Here is a 16053-nt window from a genome sequence, read left to right as displayed (position 1 = left end):
CATCAAACCAGTCTCAGGACTGAAGACCACAACAACAACAACAACAACAATATTACTGTATTTCATACACCACTGGCAGTCTTCTGTAGTGTTTGGAAAAGAATTTACAGTAAAATATTATATTTTCAAAGGAGACAGGTGCATTTTGCACATATTGTCAAAATGACCAACTACTAGGAGCGGGACAACAATCATCACTACACATAATACAAAGTGTGATAAAAAAAGTAATGGGAATTTTTTTATTTCGTGGGCTTCATACATCTGATCTTCAATTTCTTTCCTTTTTTTCTCTTGTTGATACACATGTTCCTGATATATGTTTGGGATTTTCAGCTGTTTTAAATATTTATTTTATTGTTCACAGTCGAAAAGGTTATACGTGTTTTCAGAGTCCCTGGAAAATGTTTTACTTTCGAAAAAGGTGGATCAAAGAATTTACACTAAATTTTAAACAATGGAAACTCCAGGCAGGAATATCCAACATAGGAAAAGATAGACTGCTACTTACTGTTAGTTGCAGACAGGCACAATTAAAAGATGCTTACAAATACGCTTTCAGCAACAGCCTTCATTGCAAAAAGAGACACACACTCCATTCATTCACACAAGCAAGCACACCTCATGAACTACTGACCGCCAACTCCGGCAGCTGGGGTCAGACCTAAGATGCTGGAGTTGGTGGTCATGTGTGCGTGAGGTGTGCTTGCTTGCGTGAATGAATGGTGTGTGTTTCTATTTTTCCAATGAAGGCCATTGCTAAAAGCTTATTTGAGTCTTTTAACTGTGCCTGTCTCCAATTTAGTGTGTTATCTTTACAGTAAGTAGCAATCTATGTTTTCCCCACATTGTTGCACTAAATTTTGCTTGAAAAATTGAATAAAGTGTAGCACAACATTTGAAATACTGACTGTGGCTTTTGGCAAGTCTACTATGAGTAAGACAAGAATTTATGAGGGGTATGAACATTCCAAAGAGGGTTGAGAAGACAAAGACAGTAACCGTTCTGGATGCCCTAGCACATCATTACTTATAAAGTGGAAGTAGTAAAGAAAATGGCTCTGGAAAACCACCAAATCACCATCAGAGACGTTGCTGATGATGTCAGCGTATCCTTTGGCTCATGCCAAGTTTTTTTTTTTTTGTGGGTGTTTTGGGAATTAAACGTGAACCAGCAGCAAAGTTTGCTCCAAAATCATGGAATTTTGACCAAAAACGTCGCCACCTAGACTCCACTCAGGAAATGCTGAACAAAGTTGACAACAATCCAGAACTTCTAAATAAGATTAAAACAGGTGACAAAACATGGGTATACGGGTATGACACCAACACCAAGACCCAATCATCCCAATGGAAACTGCCTGAAGAGCCAGGACTGAAAAAAATTCAACAAATTCGATCACATGCCAAGGTTCTTCTCACTGTTTTCTTCAATGACAATTGGATAGTGCATCAAGAGTTCTTGTCTTATGGTTGTACAGTCAATAAGGAACACTACCTGTAAATTAAGTGCTGTTTGCATGAAGCAGTCCTAAAAAAAACCTGCCAGAACTGTGGCAAAACTACTCGTGGAAATTGCACCACGATAATGCTCCCGTTCACATCTCAATGCTTGATCACAATTTTTTGGCAAAAGCCAAAAACGTTATGTCGCCTCAGCCACCATACTCACCAAACATGGCCAAATGCAACTTCTTCCTATACCTGAGGTCGATGAAAACAATGAGAGAACGTTGTTTTGCCACCCCTGATGAGATAAAAACAGAATCACTGAAGGAGCTGAACATCATAACGAAAAGTGAATTTCAGAAGCACTTCCAAGATTGGAAAAAGTGCTGGCGTAAGTGTATCATATCTGAGGGGGATTACTTTGAAGCGGAAAAGGCTGATGATTATGAATAAACAAAGATTCTTTAGGAAAATAAAAATTTCCATTACTTTTTGATCACAAATCATACATAGGGTAATTATCAACAATATTACAATAACACAGTGTCAAGAAGAGAGACATCTTGTAATAACAGAGACCAATTGAACTCACTGGTGAAATATTTCGGCGAGGAAGTTGGCAAGTATTTCTGTGAACTTGTCCCCTCCGAAGTTTGCTTTATACACATGGCCTTTCACTGTGTACATTCCTGCACAGCACAATACAACTGTAACATCCATTGTAGCTCCCCCCAGGCGATAAACGAGGCACATCCTGCAGGAGGTATGTAATCATTACTCATAAATTATTTATAAATACAAATTATATAATTACAAACAATGTTATACTAAACAACGATTACTCAATTTCTGGATAAAAAAACACAAAAAATTAAACCCAGTAATTATTTACAAGAACTGACTAATTTATATATGGGAGTATACAGGTTTGATTCCACATCCTACCATCCAAATTAAGGATTACACAAAATAACAAGAAGAATACATAAATTTTCTCACATGACATCTGTCCTCTAGGTTCTTGAAAGATGCTGTCACCATTAAAACAACATATTTCATTATAACACAGTCCAAGCAGAAACAACTGAATAACACATGCACATATTTCTGTATGTGGTTTCTTTATTTTATCAGATAAAAAGGAAGAAATATAAAAGTTTAACATTTTGTCAACCCAGAACATTAGGAACAGAACATTAGCTCATGAGGAGATGTGAAGGAAATGGCACTGGAATCAAATTATTATTGCATTTCTTTGAAGTGAGAAGAGGAAATCACAGAAAACTTAAATTAAAATGGCCAGGTGGAGATTTGAACCTCACTCATCTTGAAAGTGAGTTCAGATTTTGGTTTGTTATATCAACTCAATTTGAAAAAAATTAAGAGAATCATTTGATGATTACATTTCAATTATGTCCCTTTTTGCAGCTCTCTCTCTCTCTCTCTCTCTCTCTCTCTCTCTCTCTCAATAAAAGTCTGAAGCATCCACATACCTCACCACCATAAACACACTGAACAATGGATGCCCATACAGGACATGGGGATTTGCACCTAAATTATATTAGTATTTTTTCACACATCTATGTAGGTTTAAGATCATTATCAAGATCTATAACATCTACCACAGTCTCTGCAAACACACTTTGGTTTACATAGATAACATAACCAAATATCTGCATTTTACAGTTCTGAAAAATTACACCCTGTTACTGAATTTTCCTTAGCATAAAATGCAAAAGAGACAGAGCCTCAGAATGTAGAACAGCTGTACAGCCGGTACTAGACTGTCTGCGATTCTAAACTGTTACTTCCGGAGCCAACTAAACCAAACAACCAGAAATGAATGAAGTCATCACCAGCCAATGGCACTGCCCGATAACTATGACCTGCTGCCTTTTCAGGGATTGGGATTCTGTTGTATAGGGGTAATTATAAGGAATGTTACTTACAACCAGTGAGGTGCCAGTATTGTAATTTGGCTGGGAATGACTTCCTATGCATGTGAGTGGTGCCAGCTGTGTGCAGCACAAGGCGAAGCAATGGCCACAAAGTGCATCACTGTTCTGAACAACACTGGGCTATTATCCTTCATAAGGAATAGTGTAGTTTGTTCTTGTAACCGTGCCTGTGTGTATTGTGGTTGATGCTTTCATTAGAGTGGTGTGTTAAGAGTTTGCACAAATGCCAAAAACAGAAACAATGACAATCCAGGAAATGGATGAACTCTTGGCAAGGCAGTTTGCCGAGCTAAAGGAGATAAATGAAGCTTTGCAAAGAGAGGGAGACTTTTAATAGCGAGAATGAGCATAAACAAGTGGATGTAGTGGAAGCAAAAGCTTTGGTTAGTTCACCTATCCCTTCTCTGGATCCTGTCACAGCTAATCTAGCAACTCCTTTTTCGGATAGGGCAACCGAGGATGTCTCAATGTTCAGTGATGACCTGGAAGCTGCCGCTAGGTTGGGCAGTTGGTCAGACAAGACATCCTTGGATGTGTCTAAATTACAGTTGGTTGTGATGCAAGCAGCATACATCAGTACCATCAAGTGCTGGATAAAGCACAGACATTTAAGCAGCTTAAGAAGGCCCACTAACCACGTTATCGCAAGCAGAATATTGCAAGGCTTTTTTAGAGAACAGCTTAATGGGTTGTCTCAAAAGTGAAGTGAGTTGGTAGAGGCATTCATAGGCAGAATTAGGAAAATCAATGCTAACTTGTACGAGCTTACACAGAAAGTAGAAGCAGACAGAATTACTCCACAAGAAGAGGAGAACAGGAATCAGATGTGTTTTTCAGAGGACTTCCAGCAGACATGTCAAGGAGAGCGACAATGGAAAACCCGAAGGATTTTGCTGCCACCATTATGGCTGCTAAGCAAGTGGAAGAGATCAATATTGTGGCCTGAGGACAAGATAAGGGTTGTGTGTTTCTTTTTCCACACAAAGGTGAAATGCTACAGCTGTGGACATATGGACCATGTTAAAAAGCAATGCAGAAAACTTCAGTGTTACAAATGTGGGTGGGTACTGACCTTCAGATGATGTGTGTTGCAGAGGTACTGGAATGCAATAACAAGATGGACATGTTGCACTATATTGTGCACTGAAGCCTGGTACATGTGAAGGAAATAGATGGGGATTGTATGGTTTTGGAAAGTGTGGATGATTTTAGCTCTGATAAGTTAAGCTTATAGATTGCAAACTTGGAGATCATGGACGAGTATAATCTGGGTAGGTCGTGTGAGGACCTTTGCCACAACCAGACCATCAACACAATTGCATTATGCGAGAAGGTAAAACAATTTGGAGGGAAGAGATAAGTCAACAATGAAAGACTTGTTAATATGATTTGTCAACCTGTTCAATCCCGGTCAATCATTACCTGCAATACTGGTAACTCGCCATACCATACCAACGGTTAACAATGCTCTAGTGTATAAGAAGCCGTACAGGATACCTAGGCACCTATAACCTATACTGGAAGAATTTATTGATCAACTGCTGGCTGAGGGCAATACTGAATCAAGTTACAGTCCATGGGCAGCTACCATTGTAATAGTCCTGAAAAAATCATAGAATGGAACAAAAAAGCATAGATTTTGCTGCATGAGCGGTGATGGACAGACATACTGTACTAAATATAATGGAGATTAGAGAGAACTTAAGTCAATGTAAATACTTCACAATGTGTATGAGGAGTGGTTATCACTGTTGGAAGTGGTTCTGGAAGGGCGGCCAAAGACCACATTTACTGTCCCTTGGAGTCACTATCAATATTTTAGGCTGCCATTTGGTCTGAAGGATGTGCCAGCTATCTCGGAGGCTATTAGTATCCGATGGAGTGCTCAGAGGATTAAAATCAAGACTGTTTTTTATCTCAACAACATAACTGCATTTTCTAAGGATATGGAAGAGCACATGCAATGGTCAGAGGAATTCTTTAAGAGGCTAAATCCAGCACAGTTGACACACTGTAATGAGAGGAAGATGTGAATATTGACGCACGCCTAACTTCTGCAGAATGTGTTTTCTTACCACCACAAACTACATAGCAGTTTCAATCATTTTTATGGTTCTGTAATTAATAATGGGAATTCATTGAAGAGTTTGCCGAAATTGCTAAGCTATTGAATCATTTGTTGAAAAAAGGTGTGGAATTTCCATAGTCAACTTTTAGACAGCATTTGAAAAATTGAAGGGAGCATTGACAACAAACCAGGTACTGATATTCCCAAACTATGAGGGACAATTTATTCTGTCATGTTTCACTAGGCATGGCCTCCACCTCAGAAGGTATGGGAAGGGGAAGCTGGCAAAGCTTATAGACGACAGTGTAGTGGGTGTTGGTAGGATCACTCATGGAAAAATTCCTGTAGTAGTTGATGTTGAAGCTGCACCTATTTTAGAGTGAAGACAGCTGATATGTATACCTGCTAAAAGGAAGTCCCTCTAACTAAAGGCTTATATTCAGAGGAAGTCATGTTTCCAAGAAGAGAAGGAATTAGCATATTTCATCAAAATATAAAAGGTATTAGAGATAAAGTTAGTGAACTGCTTACAGATGTGAATCTGGAATTATTGGTATATTGGAGTACCACAAAATAATTTGACAATTCAGGGGCTTCCTTTACCAGGATACAGATTAGCTGGCTGTTTTTCAAGGAGTTCTTTGTGGGGTGGGGAAGTTGCTTCTTGTTGTTGTGGTCTTCAGTCCTGAGACTGGTTTCATGCAGCTCTCCGTGCTACTCTATCCTGTGCAAGCTTCTTCATCTCCCAGTACCTACTGCAACCTACATCCTTGTCAATCTGCTTAGTGTATTCATCTCTTGGTCTCCCTCTACGATTCTTACCCTCCACGCTGCCCTCCAATACTAAATTGGTGATCCCTTGATGCCTAAGAACATGTCCTATCAACCGATCCCTTCTTCTAGTCAAGTTGTGCCACAAACTTCTCTTCTCCCCAATCCTATTCAACACCTCCTCATTAGTTATGTGATCTACCCATCTAACCATAAGCATTCTTCTGTAGCACCACATTTCGAAAGCTTCTGTTCTCTTCTTGTCCAAACTATTTATCGTCCATGTTTCACTTCCTTACATGGCTACACTCCACACAAATACTTTCAGAAACGACTTCCTGACACTTAAATCTATACTCGATGTTAACAAAGTTCTCTTCTTCAGAAATGCTTTCCTTGCCATTGCCAGTCTACATTTCATATACTCTCTACTTTGACCATCATCAGTTATTTTGCTCCCCAAATAGCAAAACTCCTTTACTACTTTAAGTGTCATTTCCTAATCTAATACCCTCAGCATCACCCGACTTAATTCGACTACATTCCATTATCCTCATTTTGCTTTTGTTGATATTCATCTTATATCCTCCTTTCAAGACACTATCCATTCCGTTCAACTGCTCTTCCAAGTCCTTTGCTGTCTGTGACAGAATTACAATGTCATCGGCGAACCTCAAAGTTTTTATTACTTCTCCATGGATTTTAATACCTACTCCAAATTTTTCTTTTGTTTCCTTCATTGCTTCCTCAATATACAGATTGAATAACATCGGGGAGAGGCTACAACCCTGTCTCACTCCTTTCCCAACCACTGCTTCCCTTTCATGCCCCTCAACTCTTATAACTGCCATCTGGTTTCTGTACAAATTGTAAATAACCTTTCGCTCCCTATATTTTACCCCCACCACCTTTAGAATTTGAAAGAGAGTATTCCAGTCAACATTGTCAAAAGCTTTCTCTAAGTCTACAAATGATAGAAACGTACGTTTGCCTTTCCTTAATCTTTCTTTTAAGATAAGTCGTAGGGTCAGTATTGCCTCACGTGTTCCAATATTTCTACGGAATCCAAACTGATCTTCCCCTAGGTTGGCTTCTACTAGTTTTTTCATTCGTCTGTAAAGAATTCGCATTAGTATTTTGCAACCGTGACTTATTAAACTGATAGTTCGGTAATTTTCACATCTGTTAACACCTGCTTTCTTTGGGATTGGAATTATTATATTCTTCTTGAAGTCTGAGGGTATTTCGCCTGTCTCATGCATCTTCCTCACCAGATGGTAGAGTTTTGTCAGGACTGGCTCTCCCAAGGCCGTCAGTAGTTCTAATGGAATGTTGTCTACTCCCGGGGCCTTGTTTCGACTCAGGTCTTTCAGTGCTGTGTTAAACTCTTCACGCAGTATCGTATCTCCCATTTCATCTTCATTTTCATCCTCTTCCATTTCCATAATATTGTCCTCAAGCACATCGCCCTTGTATAGACCCTCCATATACTCCTTCCACCTTTCTGCTTTCCCTTCTTTGCTTATAACTGTGTTTCGATCTGAGCTGCTGATATTCATACAAGCGGTTCTCTTTTCTCCGAAGGTCTCTTTAATTTTCCTGTAGGCAGTATCTATCTTACCCCTAGTGAGATAAGCCTCTACATCCTTACATTTGTCCTCTAGCCATCCCTGCTTAGCCATTTTGCACTTCCAGTCGATCTCATTTTTGAGACGTTTGTATTCCTTTTTGCCTGCTTCATTTACTGCATTTTTATATTTTCTCCTTTCATCAATTAAATTCAATATTTCTTCTGTTACCCAAGGATTTCTACTAGCCCTCGTCTTTTTACCTACTTGATCCTTTGCTGCCTTCACTACTTCATCCGTCAAAGCTACCCATTCTTCTTCTACTGTATTTCTTTCCCCCATTCCTACCATTTGTTCTCTTACGCTCTCCCTGAAACTCTGTGCAACCTCTGGTTTAGTCAGTTTATCCAGGTCCCATCTCCTTAAATTCTCACCTTTTTGCAGTTTCTTCAGTTTTAATCTACAGTTCATAACCAATAGATTGTGGTCAGAGCCCACATCTGCCCCTGGAAATGTCTTACAATTTAAAACCTGGTTCCTAAATCTCTGTCTTACCATTATATAATCTATCTAAAATCTGTCAGTTTCTCCAGGCTGCTTCCATGTATACAACCTTCTTTTATGATTCTTGAACCAAGTGTTAGCTATGAATAAGTTGTGCTCTGTGCAAAATTCTACCAGGCGGCTTCCTCTTTCATTTCTTAGCACCAATCTATGTTTACCTACTACGTTTCCTTCTCTCCCTTTTCCTACTACCGAATTCCAGTCACCCATGACTATTACATTTTCGTCTCCCTTCACTATCTGAATAATTTCTTTTATTTTGTAATACATTTCTTAAATTTCTTCGTCATCTGCAGAGCTAGCTGGCATATAAACTTGTACTACTGTAGTAGGCATGTATTTTAAATTAACTAAGGCATTTGATTGTGTAGATCACAAAATACTGCTCCAGAAGTTGGACCATTACGGAATACGGGGAGTAGCTCACAATTGGTTCACCTCTTATTTTAGCAACAGACAGCAAGAGGTTATTATTCACAATGTTGAGAATGGCTGTGATGTGGGGGTCTCAGTGGGGTACAGTCAAGTGGGGGCAGACCCAGAGATCAGTGTTGGTGCCACTCCTGTTCCTTATTTATATAAATGATATGCCGTCTAGTATTATGGGTACCTCTAAAATATTTCTGTTTGCTGATGACGCTAGCTTGGTAGTAAAGGATGTTGTGTCCAACATTGACCTAAGTTCATGGTTTGTAGAAAATAAATTAACTCCAAATCACAGTAAGACTCAGTTTTTACAGTTTCTAACACACAATTCAACAAATCCTGACATTTTAATTTCACAGAGTGGGCATATTTAGTGAAACTGAACAGTTAAAATTTCTAGGTGCTCAGATAGATAGTAAACTGTCGTGGGAAGCCCACATTTAGGATCTTGTTCAAAGACTTAATGCTGCCATTTTTACTATTGGAACAATATCTGAAGTGAGCGATCATTCGACACAAAAATTAGTCTACTTTGCTTATTTTCATTCGCTTGTATCATATGGTGGTATATTTTGGGGTAAGTTCTTGTTGTATTGTAGATTGCATTTACTTAAATTTATGGATTGACTTTTTTTGGGTTCATATACATTTTATTTTTATCTATTATTACTTTTATGTTGTAATTTCATGTACTGACATGTTCCATGACCTGGGAGATTTTCTCCTCAGTTTGGTCCTATGGAACTTGACATGTAAATAAAATTAATTTGAATGTTGATTTTTGTGCATCATTATCTGACAGGCCATTACTAAATTTGATCACAATGTGCTTCTCAATTTGAAGACAAGCTATTGAAAACAATACGTATGATCCTGCGACTATTTCCCCACGCTCTAGTTGCAAAGTGTGACATCTTTATCAGATTGGAAGTTTATTAATGTTATTTTTGCTGTAAATTAGTCAAAAATATAATATTGAAATCTTTACCAAATTAATTTGATGTGTATCTTATAAACTGAGATTGACAAAGTCCTAAGTCTGGAATGTAAAGCCATCTCACCGAACTGAGAGGTGAAGTGAAAACTATACTTAAAAATAACCCATCTTTAATCCAGTTTCTAAAAATATGGATTGTACCTAGTAAGATGTCCTAGGTCTTTGAGGCATGTGGTTTACAATATATCATGTGAGTTTGGAGTGAATTATTACAACAGTGTAATCACATTATTAATGAACAGTGCAAGAAACACTCCAAAATGTATAACTAAGACGTTGTGAGAAACCATTCATTGCAAAGCATGGTGTTACCAACACACACAAATTATTATTTGACAACACTGAAATCCTGGCACACACCTTGTGTTACTGGGATTCATTTATCAAGAAAGCAGTGGAGATCCACAAGTGTCCTAAATTTTTTAATGGAGTTGATGGCGTCACCTGAATCCCAACATGGTGGAAAGATCTAGAAAACAATATAAACCCCATGCTAATGTGAGTGGCTGATCTGTTTCCTTATCATTGTTGTGGTATTATTGGTAAAGCGAGCATAAGCATGAGCATGAGCAGTACTAAAGAAAGCACGAGAGCTTTAAATCTGACAGATATGTGTTGACTAGAGTTTGTTTACATCTTACAGTTTGTCATACCAAGGTATTAAGGAGACATTTTGGGAACTTGCTTACCTGTTTTACCTGTTTTGGTGAATTTCAGTAGTTGTTTCTGTTCGAGTGAGTGTATGTTCAGTGAATTCTGGAAGTAGTCAAAGTTACAGGTTTTTAGTTATTCCAAGATAGATACCAGAGACTATATGCTCATTTCATTAACAATGTATCAAGTTACATCTTCATTTTAATATTTGGTGGCTAAAATCTGCTTCATTTTAAATGATCAAGACTTTTTATTTAAAAAAAAAAATTACACGGACATGATCAAGTCTGGTAGAAGTAATATTACTGAATATATTGCTGTGTTAGTCTAGAACAAAATTAGGTAAGTAGAACCCAACAACATACAGATACTAACTTTATATAAATTAATCCATTGAGTAGGAGGAGTTGTCAAACAGAAATTATTTCAGTTGTTTTTAAAACTTTTATTATGTGCCTGCACCCTTAATTTGTAGGTGATGTTTTCAAATATTTTTACAGCTGAGTAAGTTAAGTTGTGAATAGTGGAGGCAATTTTTGTTCCAAGTGTTAGACTTACAAACAATACTACTATTTTTAAATTGTGCCTGATGCCTCACAACAAACTTCATAAGAGAGGTTGTTAGGATGCCTAAATTTTTAAACAATTGCCTTCATGAAGTTTGAGGATGACCACCAGATATCCTTACAGAATATTTCTGTATGATGAATATCTTGGTGGTAAAGGATGTTGTGTGCAACATTGGCTCGGATTCAAATAGTGCAGTTCATGACCAAAGTTTGTGGCTTGTAGAAAATAAACTAACGCTAAATCACAGTAAGACTAAGTGTTTAGTTTCTAGCACACAATTCAACAAAACCTGATGTTTTAATTGCAAAGAATGGGCATATGATTAGTGAAACTGTAAAGTTCAAATTTCTAGGTGTTCAGATAGATAGTAAACTGTTGTGGAAAAGCCAAGTTCAGGACCTTGTTCAAAGACTTTGTGCTGCCACTTTTACTATTCGAATGATATCTGAAGTGAGTGATCATTCGACATGAAAATTAGCCTACTTTGCTTATTTTCATTCGCTTATATCATATGGTATTATATTTTGGGGTAACTCATCCCACTCTAAAACGATATTTTTGGCTCAGAAAGAGGCAGTTCAGGCAATAAGTGGTGTAGGTTCATGAACCTCTTGTCGAACCCTGTTCACGAGTCTGGGTATTTTGACATTGGCCTCTCAATACATATATTCCTTAAAGTCATTTCTTGTTAACAATATTAGCTTATTCCCAAGAATAAGTAGCTTTCACTCAGTTAATACTTGCCAGAAATCAAACCTGCATTTGGATCAGACTTCCATAACTGTTGTGCAGAAGGGTGTGCAGTATACTGCTGCATCCATTTTCAATAAGCTACCACAAAAATTCAAAACTCTTTCAAATCGAAACAGAAGAGTTTCCTCATAACTTACTCCTATTCTGTCAAGGAGTTCCTTGAAAAGTTAAGTTGATACTTTTTGTATGGTTGATTGCATTTACTTAAACTTATGGACTGACTGACTTTCGGGTTCATAAACATTTATTTTTATCTGTTATAACTTTTATGTTTTAATTTCATGTACTGACACGTTCCATGACCTTGGAGATTTGCTCCCCAATTTGGTCCTACAGAACCTGTATTGTAAATAAATAAATAAATAAAATAAATAGACATGAACAGTCAGGTGATTGAATATATTCCCAGTTAGGATGTAGATGGCAAGGAACACCTGACAGAATATACAGTACATTGATACAGATGAATAAGTAGAACTGAACTATTCAACCACAGAGATGGAAATGTTGGCTGTTATTTATGCTATTACGTATTTCCACTGTTATTCGTACACGAAAAAGTTTAAAGTTGTGACAGACCATGGTGTGTTGAAGTGATTGCTGGGACCACAAGAGGCTCCAAGTATGTTAACGTATTGTGCTCTGAAATCAAGTGAATTTAACTATGAAGGCATATACCAATCAGGAAAGAAAAACAGAATTCTGAGAGCCCAAGAAGGAAGATTTGATTTCAAGTATTTAGGGCACAGCTGCAGTCCACAAAGCACTATGGCCTGTTGTGTAGGAATATGAAATACAGCCCCAGTGTGGTGCCAACTGCGCTTGAAATGATTAATGACTATCATATGACCTTATACATGGTATTTCATTAAGAATGGTCTATATTCAAGGATATTACAGGAACGATCATTCGAAGCGAAAAAATCTGGTAAAGATGGACTCCAAAAAGCATGTCGTAAGAGCTATGAACACCTCATATTCGATACTGTGAACCAAATCTCTTCTACCGTGAGCTCTTTGCTTTCCATATTTTGGTAGGGGGTAGTATGGACCAAACCAAGAAAAAATTGTGTAGTAAACATAGACTCTAAAATGCATACCTTAAGAGCTATGAACCCTTGTTCAGTAGAAAAGATGTCTTTCACAGTAGCAAAGCTATTAAAGATATGCATTTTTGAGTCCACATTTACCTGACAATTTTTTCTTGTTGTGGTCCATTCTACCTCATCCCAAAATATGGAAAGCATGTTTCATAGAATCAAAGATGAAGAAAGCTCATAACTGTTACAGTATGCATTTTAAAACAAGTACAGTGGCAAAGACAATGGTGAAAAGCTGGTTGCTGAAGTTTAGTGTTCCTGATACAATAATTACAAATCAGGGCACTAATTTTATATCCAGTATGATTAAGCACCTATGTCATTTACTAAGCACTCACAAGCTCAGGACTAGCCCTTGGCTCCCTCAGTCTATCAGGAAAACAGAATACATTCACTGTACAGTTGGTAAGATGTTGAGTAGTTGTTGTGAACTTCCATCACAATGATTGGTACATTTACCTTCTGTATGTCATGTCAGCTTACAATTCTGATGTCCAGTGTAGTGTTGGTCTATCACCATGTGAGGTAATATGTGGTACAAATCTGACTTCTGTTTTTGTGGTGATTAAGCCCAAAATTGGAAAAACTGGGAATCAGTTATGAAGTTTGCAATGACATTACACAATGTTTGGAAGAAGGTAAAGAAAGCAAACACAGATGCACTAGAGAGTCAATAGCAAATAGGATCACATATAGACCAATTACCACAGTTCAGAATTGGTCAATGGGTCTTAGTGATGAATCCCTGCTCACCTACGAACAAAACAATGAAATTTCTGATGACGCCACAGACCATAGCAGGTCATAAAAATGAAGTCACTCATTAATGTAAAGTTATAATTACGAACAAAGACTCCCATTGTTCATGATGGACATGTTAAGCCATTTAAGGGAACTGTGATGCTCTACTGCAAGTGCTGACATCACTGCCAGTAGAGAGCACTAAATCTAAGAAAGCAAGGGAAGAAGGATGAGCAAAGTGTGCATTATGTGCCTTACGCAATTAGATCACAATGAGGAGTAACAATGATTGTTTTGTTTTGTTTTGTTTTAAGACATTAAAACAACTAAGGTCATATGCATCCATGTCAGAACAGTAGAACACAAAGATGAGAAAGGAGTTAAAAGCAACTACAATCAACGGACAGCCTCTCTTGGAGAAACAGCCATAAAGACAATGGAGGTCCTGAACTAAAGATTAAATATCTTTCGCCATACTGCTACAACGGATAAAAAGCCAAACACGGTCAACAGCTCTCTCACTGTTCACTAAAATGGCCGATAAATTGGACAGCAAACATACAGTACAACTTAAGTGGTTAAAAAAGGGCATCCCATAAGGAAATGCCGAACAGTTAAACGTTGATGACAATGAGCATTAAGAAAGTGGTGGGAAACACCACTTAACAAATGATGGCTAAAAAGACAGTGCCCAACACTCAACCTAGCTAAAATGATCTCCTCATGGCAAGGGGGCCAAGAGAAGGTTGTCCAAGCTACTGGGAGAGGTTTAATTCCCTGCAGCTTATTAGTGTGAAGGGAAGACTAGTGGTGATGCCAAAGTGACACCACTTGCTGACAGATGGCGATAAGCAGATCATCGGAAGGAATGGAAGAACTAGCTGGCTGAGGTAGGAGGACTGCAACCTTGGCAGCAGCATCAGCAGCCTCGTTTCGCATCAGACCAATGTGACCAGGAACCCACATAAACATCACTGTGGCCCCATCAAGAGTGAGGAAGTGAAAGCTTTCCTGGACCCACTGCACTAAGGGATGGATGATGTGCATCACACACAGGCTCTGAGGGTATAGAGTCACAGCAAATGACACAATCGAACAGCCTGTGTCACTGGATGTATGATGTGGCCTGATACAGGGTACCGCTCTGCTGTAAATACTGAGCAGTCTTCCAAAAGCTGACACCAAAAATGCTCTGTGGAAATAACGAAAGCACACCCAATACTATGGTCAGTCGGAGAGCCATCAGCATTCAAAAAGGTACTACAGCGATGTTCCGTACGAAGATCGAAAAATCTTATGGGGATAGAGCGAGTCTGGAGTAGTCTCCTTATGAATCAAATGAAGTACAAGGTGAACGTGAGCCGCTGCACGAAGCCAAGGTGGTGAAGGGTTCACACCCAAAGGAAAAGTGGCAGGTAGTTTTAAGTTAATCTGCTGGTGCAATAACCGAAAGCAAACTCCAGGAGATAACAGAGAAGAGGGACATGCACCATACTGACGGTCAAAGGAGGAGGCATAGGATGAGTAGCCAGGCACGGCAGACAAACGGCATGCATACCTGCTGAGGAGAGCATGTATGTACAGTATGTAGTGGGTTGTTTGGGTGCACGACAGCAAGGTCTTCAGCGCCCGCTCCCAGTAACAGATTAAGATGGGTGCCAAGAAAATACTCAGAATAGTAAGATAAAACAGAACGTAAAATACAGGTAACAAGCTTGGAAAAATATGTGCCTACCCACACCGAAGTGTGGGACGAAGCATGCTGTCAGCAGTGAAACTTGGACAACACAGGAAGAAAGTGGTAGAGGGACCTAAAACAATATAGCAGATGGGAGTGGCTAGCTGACCACAAGGAAAAAAGGGAGGAGCCAGCCACTTTGCAAGACACAAAAACCTCCAGCCTAGAAGTTTAGACCAGAGTCCAGACATCTCACAAAACTTTAAAATCCTAGACACATACATCTCATCATTAGCTAAAACACAGGGCAGATCCCCATCAACTTGTGCTTCTGCCCTTGCATCACAGTATGAAATGCAGTCTGTTAAAACGTGCCAGACAGAGATGTGCGCACCACAAGCATCCCCCCCCCCCCCCCCGTAATAGAAAGCTACGTGTGAGAGGACAGTGCCCAATCCGAAGACGCATGAGGGTCACTTCTTCCCACCTCAGCAACCGGCAGGATGAACACCACAGCCGAGTTGTTGACTTCACCAACAGCAGTTTATTGGCAGTCACCGCCAGCAATTCTTCCTCTCACAACTCCACGCAGTTCTTGTGGAGTGCAGAAATGACTGACTGCTCTCTGCAGGCCTCCTTGGCAGCCCGATTGGCCCATATTCCTACATGACCAGGCACCCAGCAGAAGGACACCTCCTTACCCTGCCGTTGGAGCAAGTACAGTTGGTCATATATCAGCTGAACCATCTCCTCAGT

The 16053-nt window shown here is 39.0% G+C and overlaps 1 protein-coding gene across 1 annotated transcript in view; it reads right to left on the bottom strand.

The window, feature by feature from the left end:
- The window catches only part of LOC126470698 (heat shock 70 kDa protein 14-like), a 200888-nt gene that overhangs the window by 54671 nt on the left and 130164 nt on the right, over positions 1 to 16053 (bottom strand). Inside the window, exon 5 of the mRNA XM_050098698.1 lies at positions 2042 to 2203. Coding sequence (XP_049954655.1) covers positions 2042 to 2203 — 162 coding nt within the window. The remainder of the gene's footprint in view (positions 1 to 2041; positions 2204 to 16053) is intronic.

This window comes from Schistocerca serialis, chromosome 3 (assembly GCF_023864345.2).
Source record: "Schistocerca serialis cubense isolate TAMUIC-IGC-003099 chromosome 3, iqSchSeri2.2, whole genome shotgun sequence".
NCBI lineage: Eukaryota > Metazoa > Arthropoda > Insecta > Orthoptera > Acrididae > Schistocerca > Schistocerca serialis.
This window is presented reverse-complemented; position numbering and strand designations above follow the sequence as displayed.